Source organism: Schistocerca americana, chromosome 3, assembly GCF_021461395.2.
Source record: "Schistocerca americana isolate TAMUIC-IGC-003095 chromosome 3, iqSchAmer2.1, whole genome shotgun sequence".
Classification (NCBI taxonomy): domain Eukaryota; kingdom Metazoa; phylum Arthropoda; class Insecta; order Orthoptera; family Acrididae; genus Schistocerca; species Schistocerca americana.
In genome coordinates this window covers 494,138,384-494,161,378 of record NC_060121.1, presented here as the reverse complement: position 1 = coordinate 494,161,378, position 22,995 = coordinate 494,138,384, and the positions used below count along the sequence as shown (strand labels likewise).

Here is a 22,995-nt window from a genome sequence, read left to right as displayed (position 1 = left end):
AAAAAGTAAAATGGGAACATAAATGAGGTTATCAAAGTGTTGCTGTCATCGGCGTCAATATTCTTGTTGTTGTTGTGGTCATCAGTACGACGACCGGTTTGATGCAGCTCTCCATGCCAGTCTACGCGTGCAAATATCTCTATCTCTGTGTAACTGCTGCCACCAACATTCATTTGAACCAGCTTTCTTAGTGTTGTGACATCAGCTTTAGACAGGCTGCATAACCAGCCAAGGAATGTGTAGGTCAGCCAGTGACGTAATTCTGCAGCTGGGTTCTGCAATATTGATGGTTCAACACTCTAAAATGCAACATTCTACCATCAGCAGTGGATTAGATAGCCACTGCTGTAGCACAATGCAATGTTTCTACAGCTGGCTGTGTGACGGGAGTCTAGCTCTTGTCATAACACGACCAATCGGAGCGAGTGTAAATGATCCCATCTCGGCTGGTAGCAGCATTACTTTGGCGACATGCATTTAGCAGGTGCAGTCTCCGTGGTAGTCACTGATCGAATGTGTCACTGATCTACTTCAGCCTCAATGCGCAGTGTCATCAATCAGGTGAAACAGCTGCTGCTCTTCGAGCTGTCAGCTAGCCCTGATGTTTCCAGAATTTGAACTGGATCTGCAGACGCAAGGCTGCCTAGTATGTGCCACCGCTTGACAGTCCAGCCAGTCTCCAGAACTGACACCCCAACTTCATCTATGAGGGAACTGCCTGCCACACAATCCCACATCACTTACTACTTACAAGGTGTAACAGATTCCGGGGCCACTTCCATAAGAGTGCTTGTTAAGAAGTGTTGAATAATGAAGATTGTTTTTAATGAGTAATCATTCAAAGCTTTGTGCTTGCCACAGTACTGGGGCATCCATCTCGCAGCTTCCCCCACCTGCCACTCTTGAGTCAGAAGTAGCTACCCTGCAACATTGGCATCAGACAGCTGTCACACTAAAATCTTGGTCTTCCTTCTACAATTTGTCTCCCTCACACCACTTCCCATAACCAAAATGATGAATCCTCTCTCAGTCAAGTTATGCCACAGATTTTGATTCTCCCAAATTCAGCACTTTCTCATTAATTATTCCATTTATCCACCTTATCTTCAGCATTGTTCTCTGGTACAACATGTTATAAGCTTCTAGTCTCTCATTAAACTGTTTATCATGAATACACAGAAAGTGCAAATGATGCATCATTAAAAGTTCATACACTGTCCTCACACCATAAGCCAAAAACTGTTCTAAAGCGGACCAACATGTATAAAAATGGCTATATCCAGGCGGCGGCCTAAATTGTTCGCAAATTGACTGCAGGCATTGGATCACAGCACAACCCAGTCTCCTGGAAAGGCTATGACAGACTTCTTTCTGTTCCCCCAATTCAAAACCACATCATTTCTAAAGACTGATGGGTCCCAAGAAACCAAGAAAACCTGACAAAAGATCTTTACAGTATCTCAATATATTTCAGAAATCACTCCAAGAATGGAAGATGTACTGTGAATGGTATGTAACACAACTACTTTACAGGGGACAGTACCTAAATACAGAACAAAAAAAAAATGTATATTTCTTACCATTATGTTTTGCTTTCATATATAAGGCAACTTCTCTTTTATTCATGGTTACTCTTCGTGATGAAGATGCACTTACATAACCATCTGTATTTAATTTTTCTGCCTCTGTGATACCATGGTATTCAAACATGTATAGAATACCTACTTTTCCTGAATCTGAAACTCTTGAAATGTAGCAAGAAAATCTTGTACTTTGCTTCTAAGTTCTGTGACGTCCTTTACTTGTCAGTACATTTACCTCACAACTGAGAGCCTAAATCGCAAATCCAACCTTAAAAAAGTACAAATCTGACTTCAGCTATAAAAGGTAACATGACCTGTGTGATGGTATCATCAAGAAGTTCCTGCCAGATGCACAAGTAACATGATCCTTTTCCCCTCTTACTTATTAGGCTTAATCTATGAACAGCATGTATTCCTTTTTTTCACAGCACCAATGTGACTGTCACTTTAATCAGTATTTTCATACCTACATTCAGACAACACGTATGTTTACACAGGTCTAGTCATGGTACTGCAAGATACTCACACTTTTATGTCTAGTTTCTGTTCTTATTTCACTAGCACCATTCATCACTATAATTCAGTCCCAAAACCCTTACACATAATCCCTAATTCTCTGACACCTGATCATGACTTCATTTCACAAAACAAATGACATAGTTATCTAAAGTTAACTTATGCTATACAAGTTGCTAACCAGCAGCCAGAATATTTTCAGCCTAATTGCCCAGTCTTAGTTTGGTTCCTAATTGTCAGCTTCATCCTACTTTCTTGTATAACTAGGTGAACATCTTCTACAATCTATGTATGCCTAAGTTATGAACAATACATTTACTGAAATGTAGCTGAAAATGTTGTTACAGGTCGCACAGGCAGGGAAGATTAAACTTTCCAGGTGAATAAAACTCAGTGCATAGCAATATTACAGAATTCATTAAAAAGAAGAGCTTACCTGAGAGATTGGTGTAACAACAAGAGAATCCATACCAGTTTTTGAGTTGTACACTTTCTGCTTCACAAATCCTGGATCAACTACATAATAAATGCCATCAATTGTCAAAGATGTTTCTGCGATGTTTGTGGCTATAACAACCTACAGAAAAACCAAATGTTACTCATTACTGAAAGGCATAAATTTGAAAAATAACATTCAATATTTGTCTACCCACAGTCTGTGTAAATGAATTTAAAGGTATTATCTCTTAAAAATAGCAATTTATTCTGAAGAAGAAGTATGCCACTGAAATCAATACAATCAAATGAACACGAAATGCATGTGGTGCAGAACAATGAATAAGATAAAAAATTATTTCAGTAAATGGTTCAAATGGCTCTGAGCACTATGGGACTTAACTGCTGTGGTCATCAGTCCCCTAGAACTTAGAACTACTACTAACCTAAGGACATCACAAACATCCATGCCCGAGGCAGGATTCAAACCTGTGACCGTAGCGGTCACGCGGTTCCAGACTGTAGCGCCTAGAACTGCTCAGCCACTCCGGCCGGTATTTCAGTAAACAGAAAACATAACAAATGGCTGAAAACCCTGTAATGCATCCTTTTAAAGTAATTTAAGCAATAAACAGAATAACAAGAGTTATTAAAAGGTTAGTCATAGTGTAGCCACTTAAAATTATGGAACAGAACAGGTGGCCTGTATAACCTCCATAAGGCAATATATTTAGTATTATTGATAGACACATACAAAAGTACATGACACTATCCTAGCTTTCAGTATTTTATGTCCTTCCTTGGGGGATAGACTGTATGCCATGAATTGGTAATTCATGGCACAGTCATTTTCTCATCTCAGCTTGCTTGCAGATGACACAGTTATCTATAGTGAAGTATTGTCTGAAAGAAGAACCATAAATATTCAGTTAGATCTTATTAAGATTTCAAAGTGGAGTGAAGACTGAGAATTTGCATTAAATATTCAGAGATGTAAAACTGTGCACTTCACACAACCGAAAAACATAGTATCATATGCCTAAAATACCAATGAGTAACAGTTGGAATCGGCCAACTCATACAGATATCTGGGTGCAACACTTCGTAAGGGTATTAAATGGAATAATCACACAGGCTCAGTTATGTGTAAAGCAGGTGGTAGGCTTCAGTTTCTGGGTAGAATACTGGGAAAATGCGATCAGTCTGCAAAGGAGATTGCTTACAAATCACTCGCGCAACCCATTCTGGAATATTGCTCAAGTGTGTCGGGCCCATACCAAACAGGACTAACAGGAGATACTGAACATGCACGGAGAAGGGCAGCACGAATGGTCAGTGAAATGGCAGACTCTTGCAGATAGGCGTAAGCTAACCCTAAGAAGCTACCTTACAAAGTCTCGACAACTGGCTTTAAATGATCATTCTGGGAATACACAACAACCTCCTACTTCATTTCTCACATAGGGACTGTGAGGACAAAATTAAATTAATTACAGCACATATAGAAGCATGTAAACAATCATTCTTTCATGCTCAATAAGTGAATGAAATTGGAAGATACCCTAATAGCTGGTAAACTAGGATGTACCCTCTGTCATCCATTTAACAGTATTTTGTAGAATCTAGGTGTATGAAATGGAATGAGCATGTAGGAACCCTGGTAGGGAAGGCAAATGGTTGGGTTGGTTTTGGTTTATTTGGAGAATTTTGGGAAAAGTGTGGTTCATCTGTAAAGGACATTGTATACAGGACACTGGTGCGACCTATTCTTGAATATTGCTTGAGTGTTTGGTATCCGTACCACGTCGGATTAAAGGAAGACATTGAAATAGTTCAGAGGTGGGCTGCTAGATTTGTTATCAGTAGGTTCAAACAACACGTAAGTGTCGCAGGGATGCTTAGGGCACTCAAATGGGAGTTCTCGCTCTATTTGAGAGTGTAGCATGAAAAGAAATGACTAGTAGTGGTACAGGGTACCCTCCACCATGCACTGTACATTGACTTGTGGAGTATTGATGTAGATGCAGAGGCAGCTGTAGATGTAGATGTAGATGTTGTTAGCACTGGTGTTGCCTTGCGTTGCAGCAGAGAGCGCATGCAATAACAAAACTACTACTCGCAGCCTCAATGGCGAGGCATGGAGCGATGTGCTGTGAAACGAGGGGCAGCCTGATGTGCAGGAGTAGACCAATATCAGAAGAGAATACAGGTTTACACGTGTAAGACATATGACAAGGGTTGATATGTGACTCTAATTCAGTAACGAAAGTAGTTGTATCAAATGAAAACAATAAATATTTTCTTTCTTGTTCAAAGCACACAATTTTTGTGTTCATGGATCACAAATATCATGTTTTTGTCAAAAACTAATTTTTCAGGATTAATACGAATATTTTGAATTCCAACTTCACGAATGTTTGTTGCCATCTTAATTTGTTGACTTAGTCGAAGTCTGCAGTGCTGGGAGTAGTTCAACAGAAGATCTGTTGCTGCTGTTGATACCTTTGACTTACAGTGAAAGAAGCAGGCCTACTTTATCAAACTAATGCCCAGTTACTTTTATGGCAGTCTGAGTAGTCTCATTCTAAAGTCTATATAAAAACTTGCTGTCCAGTGTTGTAGAATGGGCTTGGCAATAAGTACAGTTTTTCTTGAAAACATGCCATCTACACCTTTGTTCTATTGCAGATCTATCAAATTAGATGAATAAAAAGCTGCACATACTGTAACACAGAAGTGTACAGCAAAGCTTGAGTCATATAGTTGGGAGTTTTAGTGCTGTTAAAAGGGATGTTTAAGGTGAAACTGTGTGAAATATTTGACCTTAGATTAACATAGAAAATGACCTCAGATCAAGCTGAACTTGAAATTCTGTGTTGTGTAAATGTTAATCCAAGGTCATATCACTGTGAAGTAGGATCAATATAATGAAAGTTGCTGCTCACCATATAATGGAGGCATTGAGTCTCAGAAAAGCACAACAAAAAGACTGTCACACAATTAGATTTTGGCCAACAAGGCCTTTGTCAAAATTAGATAACACACACAAATGCACACACTCATGCAAACGCAAATCACACACACATGATCACAGGCTCTGGCAGCTGGCACCACACTGTGAACAGCAGGGCAATTTCATTATATTGTTACAATTCCAACCTCGGTTTTCCATTGTTTGAAGCAGGATCAACTCACGAGGGGACCCTCCATACTGTAAATCATGGATTTTAATGCGCTTCAAATATGTTGTAGAGGCACTTACCCTGAGTACCTGGCTATCCGGTTTTTTAGTGATGGGCCTTGGTTTTTTAGTAAATCGATTTTGAAGTTCATTGTGTGCTCTGTATATCTGTAACATTACATATATTCCAAGCAAGTCAGCATAGCGCAGCGGTAAAGGTTCACGACTACCACACTGGAGGTACCGTGTTCGAATCCTGCTCGTGTACTTTTCTTTTTTTTCAAAATCAACCCAATTTTTCAACTTTATTTCAAAGAATATCAACGAACAGTGTAAGGTGTGTGAATTATAAATATATATTCAGTTATTCATTTTTTCAAATATTCATTCCATTTTTGGTTCGCAGTTGGAGTTCCAAATGTTCGTACAATGGTCGCTTCTTGTATTACCTGAAATGGATCTCCGCCCATTATCATCCCCTCTCCCGTGAATACCGTTAGCCGTAACAGGAATCCCAGCTCCTAGTTGCGGCCAATGAGGATGCGAGTTGCATTCCTTTACGTTCGCATCTGACTACAGTGTCAGTTGCTCGCAAAGCGTCTCTAGTGCCGTGTGTTAGAAAAATTCCGTGAAATGAAAGAACCAAGTGTTTCTGCAGTAGTGCAGACAGAAGAAGATCCACAAAAAGAGGAGTTGAACGAAGAATCAAAAGGCGAAATCACAAATGTTATTAAATACGCCGAAAATCTACTCTGCGATTTGAATCTCGTAATGAATGCACCGCCTAGCGTGATCTCTGCCAATTCCGTTGCAACTGGCGATGAGATATGTATCGCAATACAGGATCTCTTGGCTGAAAGACAGATCATTATTGATGATGAATTGATAGATTTCAACAAAGAAGATGAATTGGGAGAATATGATGCGGTAAGTTTTACTTTTTTATGAATATTTTCTGTTTTGGACAAATGAAAAAAAATAAATAAATAAAACTCTTCACTTTGCAGCGTATGGGGATAGAGGAAGATGGTGATTGCGTTCCCGAAGAGTTTGCATCAGAACCAAAACATTATGTGCGTCTATCCTACAAGGAAAAAGCAGTCGCTCTTGCAGCAGCTCATCCTAAATGGAACTTGAAAAGTCTGCAATCCCATGGAGTTTCTTGACTGAAACATAAACCAATATGATATCAATGGAAAGAGGATGTAAAATGAGGTGGAACTCGTCTCGATAAATGGAGAACCGTTCATTGTAAGACTTATGAAAGATTTGTCAAAGCGAGGCAGACTTTGGAATAGGTAAATCATATTGACATGAAATATATGTTGAGTATATTGTAAAAAGGAGAATGGCTTGTGAAAATGGCTTTTCTGAGATCAGGTGACAATGATAACTCTACAGCGGTGGGTGACGAATGCTGTTCTTCCCTTTTTATTGGAAACCTTCAATTTCGTGGCTGGCAATGCTTGGGTTGAGCAATTCAAGAAAAAACATAAGATTTGGCAAAGAAAAATTACAAAGTTCATCAGCTCTAAAAAATTTGTGATTATAGACGAAGTTTTAGCAGCTGCCGAACAATTCCACATACAAACAAGAATACTTATGGAGAATTTCAACCTTGACTTCATAATCAACACTGATCAAACTGGCTGCCAGTATCAGGCAGCATATAATAGATCACTTTCAGAAAAGGAATGAAAACTGTTCTCGTCCAAAAAAAAAAATTTAAACACGACTACTCATTCTTATACAGCCCAGTACACCATAACAGCCTCAGGAAAGGTGATCCCATATGTTTTTTTATGTATGCAAGAGCCACCCGGAAAATTTGGTCCTAACAGTCAAAAAAGGAATAGATGAATTAACTGGGAAATACAGAAATGTAGTCATGTACTGCATGAAATCCGGGAAGTTCACAAAACTGGTGTACAAAGAATTTTTGCATTCGGTAATTCTTCCGTACGTGGGACAGAATTTTTTTTTGTACATTATCGATTTGTGGGGAGGGCAAACCGATTCAACTTTATACGATCATCTATTCACTGATGAAAGAAAAGGGAGCACCTGCACCCTAAAAGTGGTCCCACCAAAATGCACTCATTGCCAGCCCTGCGATGTTTATTTTTAGCGACAGGTGAAAATCTTCATGAATATTATTCAGAATGCTCCCGACTTGACAAAAGACGATAGAGGGACCACTTCTAGGGAAGATTCGATAAAATTACATTCGCTACTCCTCCATCAATTCAGCGCACCTAATTTTGGAAGCATGATTAGGTACGCATGGTTCGCATTGAAATTAGCAGATGAAAGCGAAATCTTTTTTAATGCAAAATAATTGTGTTTCCTAGTATTGCTCATGAAGAAACCGTGCACCTGCAAGATGGCTGCTTTCATAAAATGCGCGTGGTGCTGCGAAAATTTGTGCTTCGGTTGTTTCTATGATAAGTATCACCCACAATATTGTTCTTACACATCAAGCAATGTGGACATGAACAATGAAAAATAAGATTTTGTAATATTGTATGACAGAATTAATAACTGAATATTTCTTTATAATTTCGCACACCTTACACTGTTTGTTGATATTCTTTGAAATAAATTTGAAAAATTCAGTCAATATATGCAATGTTACGGGTACACAGAGTACGCAATGAACTTCAAAATCGATTTTCTCAAAAGTAAAGGCCTGTCGCTTAAAACCAGATAGCCAAGTACTCAGGGAATGTGCCTCTACAACATATTTGAAGCACATCAAAATCCATGTTTTACAGTATGGAGGATCCCCTTGTCAGACTAGCAAAAATTCATGGATCAGAGTCATGTTCAAATCTAATCATCACCTTACAATGTAGTAAAATTACAAAACAACATTTTTGTTTTGTGCAAATACAAATTGGCATAATAAAGAAGTTGTTATTAACATGTAAATATGCGATCAAACCACTCCCACACTGTTACAAGCTCAAAATATTTTATTGAAAAAGGTTAGGTTAAGGAAATTATCAGCTATGTACTAATGAGTGTAGGAAATTATCAGCTACCTACTAATAAAGGTTGATCTCATAGCCATTCTTGGGGATGTCTTGTAATTTTTGTGATTACTTTAAAGACATTTCATAGACACTTAGGTGGCAAAGTAAGAAAGATAATTTAAAAATATTTGCCAAGAACATTTAAGTATGTTGATTTTTACAACAACCAATAATGACTGACCATCTCTTATAAATGTGCTCTCTTGGCTTGAGTGGCAGTAACAAACAATATAATGCATACTAATTTTTGAACAGCTACTTAAACACACATGTTGATGAATAAAACATAAGCATAGTCTGGACTAAATAAGTCATTTGTAGCAAGGTGATATTTATCAGCAATGTTTATGAGTGTTTTAGTAGCTCAGATGTTGCATTCTGGTGCACAATGCAGAAGAGTTCAAGTCTGAACCCAGGTTAACACTTGGATTTTTATTTCCATTTCATATTAGTTTCTCTACTGTACTGGTCACAAATATAACAACAACAAATTATGTTTTGAAACCACATCATACTTCCTATTTTCCAAACACTGTGGTGGGCAGCATTCTGCAGGCAAGAACATTACATGATATCAGAGTATTCCGAAGAGTCTAGTGTGGATGACAATGGACGAATCAATTCTTGAAGTTCAGCTGGACAAAATATTGTGCAGCAGTTAGAACTAAGGCTGAGAGAATGTCTGCTGAAACCAATCAAAAGAAACCAGTCACTGACTAAAATGCAGATGCTACTTTCAGCATTAAGATTTTATGCTACAGGACACTTTCAGATGGTGGTTGGTGATTTATTTAAAACAAATGTTGCGACTGTTTACAGAATTGTTCACAAGGTATTGGCCTACACTGCCTCACTGAAGAAAGAATTCATCAAAATACTTACTTTAGTATCTGCCAAAGGCGTGACAACACTGCTACTCAACATGGTCGACATGGTAGTTCAGGCCAACAGTGACTCGGTAACAACTGGGAAAAAGAACCCCATGAATGGCACTAGTTCATCGTGTGCCCGGAACTATGTGAAGCGGAGCAATCATACCCACAGCGATATGCACACAACAATAACTCGGCGTGCAGCTGGCACTGGTAGCTAATGACTGAGCACACAACAACTCTCAGCATGAGTGCTTGGCTAGGTCCGCAGTGGTCTAACTCTGCATGGGCACTGCATGCTACACTTACTGCTGCTCACAAGGAAACACTGACATCAGCGGGTCTGCCCATAAGATACGATGGGTGTTCCCTCCATAACAGGTTGCATTCTGCTGTTCTACACACGCCAGTTCATCTGCTTCCATTGCGATATCTGCTGGTGGGGATACTAAACCTACAAAAGAAAATGATGTGAGGAAAACCCAGCATAAATTTTATAAATAGCCCATTTTCCTGGTGTTTTAGGTGTTACTGACTTTACCCATGTCCCCATAAAATCTCCTGGTGGTGATATTGTACAAATATTTAGGAATAGTCATGAGTTGTTTTCATTAAACATACAAGCAATGTCAGACGAGAAGTGTAATCAGACTTTATTAAAATGTATACAAAGCACCGCATGTAACTACGCTGAAAATCTGTCTACAAAGAAATTCCATTACCAACAGAAAATGAAGCTAACAGGAGTCACAATGCAATGAGTGCACAATTTACTAACAATGTATTTACAAAAATCCAATTACTCCTTTTCCTGTTGGCCATAGTGGCTTTATTAGGTTTTGTTCCCATTCTATTGTGTCTCTATATTAGCCCAACTTGATTTCCAACAACAAATATTTTTTTTGTACTGGGAGAAGTTTGATGGTCACTGCTTTATCTGTTAACTTTCCTCCAACTTTACACCATAACACCATCGATAATAAATACTGCATATCTATGAAGTACCGTATGATTAACATCTGAAGCAGAAGTGTGATACTCATGTCAATAGCCGATTTTAGCTGTGTTGCCAAGCATGTTTTATGCTAACTTAGATCAACACTGAACCTCTTTCAGTGGATCCAAGTTTAGTGTTATACAAGAGAGAGGGACTCTGAATACAGTTCAATTTTTGAACTAACACCAAAATTTACCATCAGTCAGTGATGTTTATATTAACTGCCCCTAAAAAAAAAGACTGTTATAAGTATAGAGTATGACTGAACTAATAGAACTCTTAGGGGAGGTGGAAAGGCCAAACATAGATATTTAAAATAAAGTATTACAAGTGGTCCAGTAATGGACTGTGGTGATGATGAAATGATAGATCCTGAGACAATAGTCGTTCTTATTCGATTCTGTTTGACTTTTTGCAAGAGTTTTCTGCATAAGTTACTGGAGCAGAGCATCTCTTACCATGTAATCTCCAACTGTAATTTCATAATTCTTAATACCTGAATAAAATACAGTATATGGCCATTCAACCTGGTACTTAAAAATAGTGTGTCATTTACTCATGAAATCATTTTTTAATCACTTTATGCCAACACATAAAGCTCTCTCTCTCTCTCTCTCTCTCTCTCTGTGTGTGTGTGTGTGTGTGTGTGTGTGTGTGTGTTTCTCCATCCCTTTATTACATTTGATGTCCAATGTAATTGAATAAATGCTCACATAAAAGTTTTCTGAAGCCTTATTTACAAAAAACATATTGATTATAAGTCTTTCTTGTACCTTTCGCGATCCTGGTGGTGCTGGCTCAAAGATCCTAGTCTGCATTTCACTTGGAAGAGCAGAATACACTGGTAAAATGATAAGTTCTGGTACATCAGGCCCCAATGATTTCATTCTTTCATATAGAATCTCACAAGCTGTATCAATTTCTTCCTGACCGGTTAAAAATAGTAGTATATCACCTGCAAACATGGGAAAAGTCGTCAGTAACACTGAAAAACAATTAAGCAAGGAAACATGAAAACACATGCACTTAGTTCATCAAAATCATAGCCCTGGGACCACAACAGTAAGCAACGCAGCATTAAAATGAAATGCACCCCCCCCCCCCCCCCCAAAAAAAAAAAAAAAACACACACACACACACACACACACACAAAAGAGAGACAGAGAGCTACATAGATCTACTTAGAAGAAATAATGCGCCGCAGAGACGATGAAAGAAAAGAAAGGAGAGGTGATAACGAAAGAAACTTGTACAATTTAATTGCGAGATGAGGATCACAATCTACAGGGCGCCCATAACTAAAATTCCAGTTTCAAAACACCGTAGAAAGAGAACCACTGCTCTGAATGAGGTCAAATTTGAACAGCATATTATTGACACAGGGGGAAAATTAATGAGGCAAGAAAAAATTAACAAAAATTTGATGAATAGATGGTGCTGTAAGCATCAGAATATGACGCCCTCACTGTTCCTCAATTTGCATCCTACATATCCAACATGACTGTCTCCATGAAGGATTGTGTGCTGCTGGTAAAGCTTTTTTACATGAGAAGTAACTGTGTGCCAGTAGCCCTGCAGAAGTTCTGGTACACTCGAGGGTATAAAAAAGGGCATCGGTCTGTTATCTGCTAAGAATCTGGAAAAAAGATAACAAAATTCAAAAAGACAGGTTCTTCCGAAGTGTCATGTGGCATAGGGAGGAAAGCAGATGATCCAAAGTCTGCCAAATATGTGGCCACAGCATTGCAGGAGGGGTCGAACAGTCGTGTGCAAACATGTGGTGCATGGGGAAGTGCCTGAACATTGGGCACACCTGTGAGCACAGAGCATAAAATCCTATGAAACATCCTGCATTGCTATCCACATAAAATCACTCATGTTCAGGGGTTGCTTCCTGTTGATCTGCAAGAAAGACAAACATCTGCTCTGGCATTTCTTGCTTGCATGGAAATGGAGAACGAATGCCCATGGAACAGTCTGTGGACATACAACACTGATTTCCATCTCCAAGGACATGTCAATACACAGAATCGAAGAATATGGGCAACAGAAAATCTGCAAGCATATCAACCGGTACCACTTTATCCTGAAAAGATGAGAGTCTTTCGCACACCAATGTCATTCCAACATTTCAACCGCATGGATGTGCGAATGTAGGATCATTTTTCTGCAATATGGGACTCCTTCAAACATTGTGCAGCCAGTTCCATCAGTCAAGATCTCCACCAGTCCTGTCTGGAGAAGGTATCCAATTTATCTCAGTAAAATGAATTGCCCAATGTTGCTAAAGTTCCTCACAAAAAATGTTATGTCATAATTCCTTAATAAACAGCATTTTACCATACATTCTTATCAAGAACTATAAGTTGTCTGATTCAGGTGTATCATTGACTGCTATAAGAACCATCAGAAAAAGCCAGCAAGAGGAGGAGAGCATGAAAGTTAAGTGCCAAAAGTGGCATATGTAATCTGTACACATAGTGTATAAAAGTCTGTCTCAGAATTTTTAGTGTTTAGAGGTGATGAAAAGAAACATTTTTTATGTGAGAAAAACATCACAGGCACACCGTATTCCCAACTAGCCGTCCTTTAAGGGTTCTCTTAGGCCAACATTCACAGTTGGTCTAACTGCTTCATATGCAACACATTGACACTCAAATCTAATTTGCAACACAGTTAAATCTTACAACTAGGAAGGGTAAGCCAGCTGATTGGTTTTTATCTTGTACATAACATGCTCAATGGAGGAATTCATTGCATATTTCTCTGCAAAGTACTATTATGAATGTTGGAAAATGTCCTGCTAGCAGTTAGGCAATGATTATGGTTACAGCCTGAAAGGGAGCCACCACACTTGCCATTCATCTGAAAGAACATTTAGACAATGTTTTGCTCAATTGTTGGGTTAGGAGGGATGGGTCAACACTGTAGCCACTTCATTCTCCTGACCTCACTCCTACAGATTTCTTTTTGTGGGGTCAGATGGAGTATTTGGTGCATGAGGCATTGATAGGCACTCCAGAACAGCTGGTTGCCCATTCAGTTGAAGCTGCAGCCATTATTTGTGAAGCACCTGATTGTTTTGAGCGCGTTATACAATCATTAGCGAACAGACACAAGTAATGTCTTAATGAAATGGATGACATTTTCAGCAATATCTCTAAAACAATATTCATCACACAGGAGTCTGAACACTGTCTCTGGACATTACTAGCGTCAAAATCTTCATGTCACATAAAAAGATTTTTCTTTTTATCTCCTCTACACACACTATAATTTTGTATACATGCCATGTATCATTTGGCTCTCTGTATACCATATCAGAATTCCTATTTGTTGTTTAGCCAAAAATCTGATTTAATGTCACTCTCCGTGCTAGTCTATCCTATGAAGAGTCGCTTTAGTTCTTGTAACTAGTGCAACCTACAACTGTTGCAACTTACTGTATCCAAGCCTTGGTCTTCCTCTATAATAGTTTCCCATGACACTTCACTCCATTAGCAAACTGAACAATCCCTTGATGCCTCAGATGTGACCTATCAACTGATCCATTCTTTCAATCAAGTTATGCCATAAATCTCTCCCTCCCCTCCCCCCCCCCCCCCAATTCAATTCAATCTCCTCATTTGTTACTTGTTATTCCCTTTTAATCTACAACAAGTTTCTATAGCACCCTATTTCAAAAGATTTTATTCACTTGTTGCCTGAACTGCTTATAGTCCACTTCCATACAAGGCTACACTCCAGACAACTAAACTCTGAAAAGAAGTCTTATCATTTCTATTGATGTTAGATGTTCACAAATTCCTCTTTCTCAGAAATCTTTTTCTTGCTGTTGTCAGTCTGCATTTTATATCCTCTCTGCTTCAGCCATTATCAATTAGTTTGCTCTCTGAGTAGCAAAACTTATCTTCTACTTTTAGTGTCTTATTTCCTAATCATTTTAGGATTTTTAATTGGCAAACCTTAAACTTTTTGTTTCTTCTTCCTCAATTATAATTCTCTTTCACAAAGCTTGCTCAACGTACAGATCCAATAACATCACAGTTATGTTCAACAATAGGTTCAACACTACCTTTCTCCTTTCTCGATCATTGCTTTCCTTTCATGTCCTTTGACCCTTACAGCTGCAGTCTGGTTTCTGTGCAAGGTATAAATTACCTTTCACTCCCTATATTTTATCCCTGCTACCTTTAAAATATCAAGGGGTGTCATTCAGTTAATATTGTCAAAAGCTTTTTACAAACCTACAAATGCTATTGATGTCATTCTTCAATCTATCTTCTAGGATAAGTCATAGGGTCAGAGTTGCCTCATGTGTTCCGAACATTTCACCATAACCCAAACTGATCTTCCCTGAGGTCAGCTTCTTTCCATTCTTCTGTAAATAATTCCTGTCATTTTGCAGCCAAGACTTAGTAAACTGGTGGTTCAATAGTATTCACACCTGTTAGCACCTGCTGTCTTTGGAACTGGAATGATTACATTCTTTCTGAAGTCTGTGGATGTTTCGCCTCTCTCATATATCTTGCATACCAGGTGGAATAATTCTGTTATGGCTGCTTCTCTCAAGGCAAGTTACTGTAATTCACATATGTGGCAATGTGGTACTAGCAAAGCATCACATTGATAAACAGCCAATGTCAAAGTCCTTTTCAATACAGTTGAGTGCATGATGAGCCATACCAGTGTTGCAGCAAAATCCACAACTGCTTCCCTGTGGAGGAGGTTCACGGCATCAACATTATCTCCTAAGTCTTTGCCTCTGTTGCCACAGCAAAAGCATTAAAAGTCAATGTAGTCTTGTTGCCCTAGAGGTTTTTTGCAATATTCTCAACACAACTAATCTCATTAGAGAAAGGGTTGCATTTATTTGCACTGTACAGACACGGCACAGTGCCTCCCACAGCTATTCTACATAGTAGTGTGTATCATTTAACAGCATTACACTGACTGCAAACAGAATCAGGAAGCCAGAAACAGCCATGCCAAAGTTAATGACTGACTTGCAAATTAACATTTTTGTGTTCCATTCCAAGTGGACACAAGTGCATCAGTGTTTCTAATAAACACGTGTTCGTCACATTTTCCCTATGGTTACACGGATGTACCATAATTTTTTAAGTTAAAGAGGTCAAGAGATTTCGATGAGGTTCAGTAGTATTCACATCTATTAGCACCTACCCTCTTTGGAATTGGAATGATTACATTTTTCTGAAGTCTGTGGATGTTTTGTCTCTCTCGTATATCTTGCATACCCCTTGGAGTAATTTCTGATGGTAGTCTTGTATCAAAGACTGAACAGGTCAATTTGGTAATGAGAGTTATACTTTTTCCAGCCCCCAAGTAATGTGTGACATGAATTTTCTGATCTTCATCCATTTCCATTACATCAATCAAAGTGATCAAAAAGCATGTTAAAGCAGGTACCCATGAAAAAACTGCCTCATTTCCAAACCTGGATTCCATAAAATAGATCGTTAGATGTTGTTGTGGACAGGATATGCTAAGAACAAAGAGAGAGCAAAAAAATGTACTATTACAAGTTGGTTGTTTCAAAGGCATCTCAACATTGGAACACCTACTGTGTTGCTAGCTGTGATGAGGTGAAGGTAGCTGCAGTAGCCATATACGCCCACTGCAATGAGATATATGAAAGGCTTGACACACCAGCTGACATGTGAGATATCTGTTGCTGAGCAAAGGAGCGGCACAGATGAACAACACGTGTAGAAAAACTCTGTGGCATTTGTGATGAAGAAGGTAACAACATTGATTAAAAGAAAGCTGCAAAGCACCAGTAGTCTGCACTGAAGTGTTCCCACATTCCCCAGTACAAAAGTTGGTGCCTGTTCAAGATCCCATCATATTGATTATCAAGCCTGAAGTTCTAGAAACCACAGAGAAGATTAAACTTGAGAAAATGATAGAGCCAGATGGTCTGCCAGCAGAACTGTGGAGATCAGGCACAGGGAGGCAGCTGATTGGTTAAAAGGTTTCCTCAACAAGATCAGTGAAACAAAGAAGATACCAATGGAGTGGATACTGAGCACAGTTCCAACTTGTAAACAGAAGGGGAATCCAGCTGAATATTCTAACTAATGACCTGTATGCCTTGCAGCAGAATACGTAAGATTGTCAATAGCACCACCAATTAGCGTGACTTTGCGAAAGGCTGTGGGGCAGCAGATACCATCAATGCAAGTAACTTGCTTACTGAGAAATACTGTGAGAAGTCTAAGCATTTTCACTTTCTTGGACCTGGAAAAGTCTTTCAACATAGGGCCATGGAACTCATATGGTTTGCTCTTTCAGAGCATGAAGTACCTGAAGAATCAACTGAATGAGTCCAGCTACTGTAGCACTATCCCAAAAGTTGCATACCTTTTGGTGTTGTAGTATCATCTGACATCCCTGTTTCCGTGGATGTGCTTTGTATCCCCTTCTGTTCATCATGATAATGGACATGGTCACTAGAGATCTTCAGAAACTAGCACTTTGGACCCTGCTGTATCCTGATGACATTCTACTGGCTGCTGAGACTGAACAACTTTCAACGAGAAGTCCAAGCATGAAAGAACTGCCTCAATATAAAGGAAACTGAATACCTGTCAACAGATGCAAATAACACAGGCACTATCAATATGAATGGCATAGAGCTGCCGAACATAAATACCTTCAAGCATCATGGCTCAAAAGTTGATACCAATGGCTCACTCATTCCTGAAATCACTAACTGCATTAGCAGTGAATAGCTTAAATGGCAGACAATGACTGGTGAGCTTTGCAATAATAAGGCCCGAGACTGAATCTGAATCAAATGGAAAATAGATCACTATGCAATATGCCCAGTTGCCCATATGGTGCAGAGTAAGCCTGCAAAAAAGAACCATGGTAACTACTTGCTGTAATGGAAACAAAAATGCTTCAGTGAACACCTAACCTGACTTTTTTGGTCCTGTCTTCCTCAGTTGCGTGTAATATTACGGTATATTGATAACTATTACTTATTGACCGTCTGACAGCAACTGAATAAAACACAATTTTAGTGCCATACGTGTTTCGCCTTTATTTTCTGCAAGGCATCATCAGTGGCCTGGAATATGTACATATGTTAGCTATTTTATTTACATTTTTATCACTGTGCCTATAGGTTATAAACAGTTCTGGTGGTTGGTATTTCCTATTAAGTAGTAATGTTTTGAACTGTACTTACAGGTTGCGCGGACAGTTTCTTACATATTACGCTCCTGTTGCATTTTTGGTGTTGTTGTTCTTGTTATGAACGCCAATTTGCGGTTTTTTCCACATTCCACAGCACTATGCACTGAACGCTTGTTTTAATGCAATGTTTTGGTTTCTGTTGTTGACTGTCAAATGTTTCTGCCAAAGATCAAATATTATTGCCAAACTTATGAGAATAACTATTGAAGTATCTGTGGTCAGTTCGTGTATGCATTTGTGTGTGCGTTTGTGTATGTGTGTATGAGTGTTTTTTGCTGTAATATTAATTTTTTTTTTTTTTTTTTGTCCTGTGTGTGTGTGTGTGTGTGTTCGCGCGTGTGTGTATGTGTGCATTTCGGTGTGATATATATTTTTTTGTGCTGTGTGTGTGTGTGTGTGTGTGTGTGTGTCTGTCTGTATTTTCGTGTTATATAATTTTTTTTTTTTGTGGGGGGGAGGGACTGTGAGTGTGTGTGTGTGTGTGTGTGTGTGTGTGTGTGTGTGTGTGTGTGTGTGTGTGTTCAGATGTTGTGGGGAAGAGTTTTTTTTTTGTTTTTTTTTTTTTTTGTTATCATTTCCTTTATTGAGTGTAGTAGGGAGCCTGTGCTGATGTGTGTTTGTTCATTTATCACATGTTTGTTTTCTGCTATGGCTTTCTGGATGTGGAAGTTTTCTTGCATTTGTATAAGATGTTTGTCATGGTTGCTTATTCTCATTATTTTCATTTCTTGTTCCATGTTTGTAGGATGATGGTTGTAGTGTTTTAAATGCTCTGCAAATGTGGAATGGTTTGTTTCATACTTCCAACATCTGATATGTTCTTTGTATCTTGTTTCAAAATTCCTGCATGTCATGCCTATGTATACTGCGTCACAACTTTGACATTCAAGTTTATGTATTACTGATTGTTGGAATTTGTCCCTCTTGGTAGCTGGCTGGCTTAGGTGTGATTGAAGGGTTTGCCCAGGCTTATATGCTATTTTGAAGCCCTGTCTCTTTAGGATGTTTGCAACTCTGCGTGTTAGTTTATGTGTGTAGGTCATGGTGTACCATCTGGTTCTTTTCTGTGTGGTGTTGTCATTGTGTGTGTTTGTTGGGTGTGTTTGTAAGTATTCAGCTTGTGAGTTCTTTTGTATTGTGGAAATGTTGTGTTTGTTTTTTATTTGTGTTTTTATTTTTTGATTGAGCCTGTGTACCACATGTGTGTCATACCCGCTGTTCATAGCTATTTGTATGATTGTACTCATTTCTTGTTCATAGTTTCTCTTGCTGAGCGGGATTCTGTTTAATCTACGTAACACGTGTCTTAGTGCTGCAAGTTTCTGGCTGTGGGGGTGGTTGGATGTGGAATGTATTATTGTGTCTGTGGCTGTTGGTTTTCTAAAGATGTTAAATGTATGTTTTCCATTTTCTTTTTTAATTGTAATGTCAAGAAAATTTATTTGATTTTCTTTTTCTTTTTCAAGTGTGAATTTTATGTTCTGATGAGCTTTGTTTATTTCTGAATGGAGTTCAGCTATTTTTTCAGTTGGCTCATCTACAAGACAAATAATGTCATCCACATATCTGTACCAATATATGATTTTGAAACTTTCATTTGTGGTTATCTTATCAAATATCTGATTTTCTAGGTGACTGATGAAAATGTTTGCTAGTGTTCCTGATATTGGGGATCCCATGGGCAGTCCATCAGTTTGTAGATAATATTCTTTCTCAAACTGAAAGTAGTTTTGTTCAGTTGTCAGTCTGAGCATATCTGTTATTTCTTTTATTGCGTCTGTGGTGAGGTTGCTGTGGGATGAGAGACTTTGTTCTATGATTTCTATTGTTTCTGTGATAGGGATGGAGGTATACATATTTTCTATATCGAATGAAATCAGTGATGCTGTGTGTGGTACCTGTATGTTTTCTATTAGGTTTCCAGTGTTTATCACTGTTCTGTTGTTTTCTACTTTATAGTGTTTTGTAACTAACTTTTGGAGGTGTTTGGCTATGTGGTATGTTGGGGCTTTCTTGAAGTTGATAACAGGTCTCATTGGCATTCAGTCTTTATGTACTTTTGGTTGACTGCGGAGTGTTGGTGCTTGTGGGTTTTTCTGTGTTAAGTAGTATTTCTGTTTGTCTGTGAGTGTGTGTTCAATGTTTTTCAGTGTTCGTTTCACATTTGCCTGGAATCGTGTAGTTTGATCTGACTTCAGTTTTTGTATGGCGTTGCTGTTTATGTATTCCTTGGTTTTTGTGATGTATTGCTATTTATCCATGAGTACTGTTACATTCCCCTTGTCTCCTCTTGTTATTAATATGTTATTGTTTGTTAACTTTTGTTTTAACCTTCTCATAGTAGCTGCTTCTGTTGGGTTGTTCTTATTGTGTGTCTGCTGTGTTTGTTTTATTATGCCTTTTTTTCTTCTTTTACTAGTTCTCTTGTCAGTCCTATGTTTATTTCACAATTATTTTGTTGTTCTTCACGTGTAAGGATGTGTTCGGTTTCTACTATGAGATTTTCTATGTATTGATAGTTCACTTTGCTATTGGTGCAGTGTTTCAAACCTTTTTCCAAGAGCATTTTTTCATTTTCGTGTAGTTCTGTCACTGTTAGGTTAACTAAGCGTGGATGGAATGTGTGTTGGTGTTCATGTGGTTTCACATTTAAAATGTAAATGTATTTTTGCTTCTTTTTTACTGTTAGTTTCATTATCTTGTGTTTATGTTTGTTTTGTAAATGTTTCATTGCTGTATATGTGTTGTGCTCAGTTTTTTCTACTAGTGCCATGAAAACTGCGGCGTTTCCTACGTTTTTTGCCAATTCTAGATGAGTCTCATAGAGCACCATGTTTAGGTGCTGTTATTTCGAATAGAGCATCTTAATTTCATGTAGCAACCAATATCGTTCTGCAAATGATTTCGACTTTTGTGCCACTGTAGAACTGTTTTTAACCTTTACATTAATGTAACCTGGAATTAAATCGTTCTTTTGCATGTTTTGTTGAATTTTATATGCTGTATCGTCTTATGGCGTCTCAGATGTTACACGTTGACAGGGAATGCTTGACATAGCTGTATTGACATCTTCAACTTTTTTGGTCCTGTCTTCCTCAGTTGCGTGTAATATTACGGTATATTGATAACTTTTACTTATTGACCGTCTGACAGCAACTGAATAAAACAAAATTTTAGTGCCATACGCGTTTCGCCTTTATTTTCTGCAAGGCATCATCAGTGGCCTGGAATATGTACATATGTTAGCTATTTTATTTACATTTTTATCACTGTGCCTATAGGTTATAAACAGTTCTGGTGGTTGGTATTTCCTATTAAGTAGTAATGTTTTGAACTGTACTTACAGGTTGCGTGGACAGTTTCTTACATATTACGCTCCTGTTGCATTTTTGGTGTTGTTGTTCTTGTTATGAACGCCAATTTGCAGTTTTTTCCACATTCCACAGCACTATGCACTGAACGCTTGTTTTAATGCAATGTTTTGGTTTCTGTTGTCGACTGTCAAATGTTTCTGCCAAAGATCAAATATTATTGCCAAACTTATGAGAGTAACTATTGAAGTATCTGTGGTCTGTTCGTGTACGCATTTGTGTGTGCGTTTGTGTGTGTGTGTGTATGAGTGTTTTTTGGTCTAATATTAATTTTATTTTATTTTTTTGTCCTGTGTGTGTGTGTGTGTGTGTGTGTGTGTGTGTGTGTGTGTGTGAGCGCGCGTGTGTGTATGTGTGTGTTTCGGTGTGATATATTTTTTGTGCTGTCTGTGTGTGTGTGTGTGTGTGTGTGTGTGTGTGTGTGTGTCTGTCTGTATTTTGGGGTTATATAATTTTTTTTTGGGGGGGGGGGGGGGGGCGGACTGACTGTGTATGTGCGTGTGTGTGTGTGTGTGTGTGTGTGTGTGTGTGTGTGTGTGTGTGTGTGTGTGTTCAGATGTTGTGGGGAAGAGTTTTGTTTTTTTTTTTTTTTTTTTTTTTTTTTTTTTTTTTTTTTTTTTTTTTTTTTTTGTTATCATTTCCTTTATTGAGTGTAGTAGGGAGCCTGTGCTGATGTGTGTTTGTTCATTTATCACATGTTTGTTTTCTGCTATGGCTTTCTGGATGTGGAGGTTTTCTTGCATTTGTATAAGATGTTTGTCATGGTTGCTTATTCTCATTATTTTCATTTCTTGTTCCATGTTTGTAGGATGATGGTTATAGTGTTTTAAATGCTCTGCAAATGTGGAATGGTTTCTTTCATACTTCCAACATCTGATATGTTCTTTGTATCTTGTTTCAAAATTCCTGCATGTCATGCCTATGTATACTGCATCACAACTTTGACATTCAAGTTTATATATTCCCGATTGTTGGAATTTGTCCCTCTTGGTAGCTGACTGGCTTAGGTGTGATTGAAGGGTTTGCCCAGGCTTATATGCTATTTTGAAGCCCTGTCTCTTTAGGATGTTTGCAACTCTGCGTGTTAGTTTATGTGTGTAGGTCATGGTGTACCATCTGGTTCTTTTCTGTGTGGTGTTGTCATTGTGTGTGTTTGTTGGGTGTGTTTGTAAGTTTTCAGCTTGTGAGTTCTTTTGTATTGTGGAAATGTTGTGTTTGTTTTTTATTTGTGTTTTTATTTTTTGATTGAGCCTGTGTACCACATGTGTGTCATACCCGCTGTTCATAGCTATTTGTATGATTGTACTCATTTCTTGTTCATAGTTTCTCTTGCTGAGCGGGATTCTGTTTAATCTACGTAACACGTGTCTTAGTGCTGCAAGTTTCTGGCTGTGGGGGTGGTTGGATGTGGAATGTATTATTGTGTCTGTGGCTGTTGGTTTTCTAAAGATGTTAAATGTATGTTTTCCATTTTCTTTTTTAATTGTAATGTCAAGAAAATTTATTTGATTTTCTTTTTCTTTTTCAAGTGTGAATCTTATGTTCTGATGAGCTTTGTTTATTTCTGAATGGAGTTCATCTATTTTTTCACTTGGCTCATCTACAAGACAAATAATGTGTTCCACGTATCTGTACCAATATATGATTTTGAAACTTTCATTTGTGGTTATCTTATCAAATATCTGATTTTCTAGGTGACTGATGAAAATGTTTGCTAGTGTTCCTGATATTGGGGATCCCATGGGCAGTCCATCAGTTTGTAGATAATATTCTTTCTCAAA

At 38.2% G+C, this 22,995-nt stretch overlaps 1 protein-coding gene across 1 annotated transcript in view; it reads right to left on the bottom strand.

The window, feature by feature from the left end:
* The window catches only part of LOC124605482 (ATP-dependent RNA helicase DHX8), a 155,867-nt gene that overhangs the window by 21,576 nt on the left and 111,296 nt on the right, over nucleotides 1–22,995 (bottom strand). Inside the window, exons 14-15 of the mRNA XM_047137203.1 lie at nucleotides 11,393–11,574; nucleotides 2,536–2,676 (exon numbers count right to left, since the gene is read on the bottom strand). Of these exons, the coding sequence (XP_046993159.1) occupies nucleotides 2,536–2,676; nucleotides 11,393–11,574 (323 nt within the window). The remainder of the gene's footprint in view (nucleotides 1–2,535; nucleotides 2,677–11,392; nucleotides 11,575–22,995) is intronic.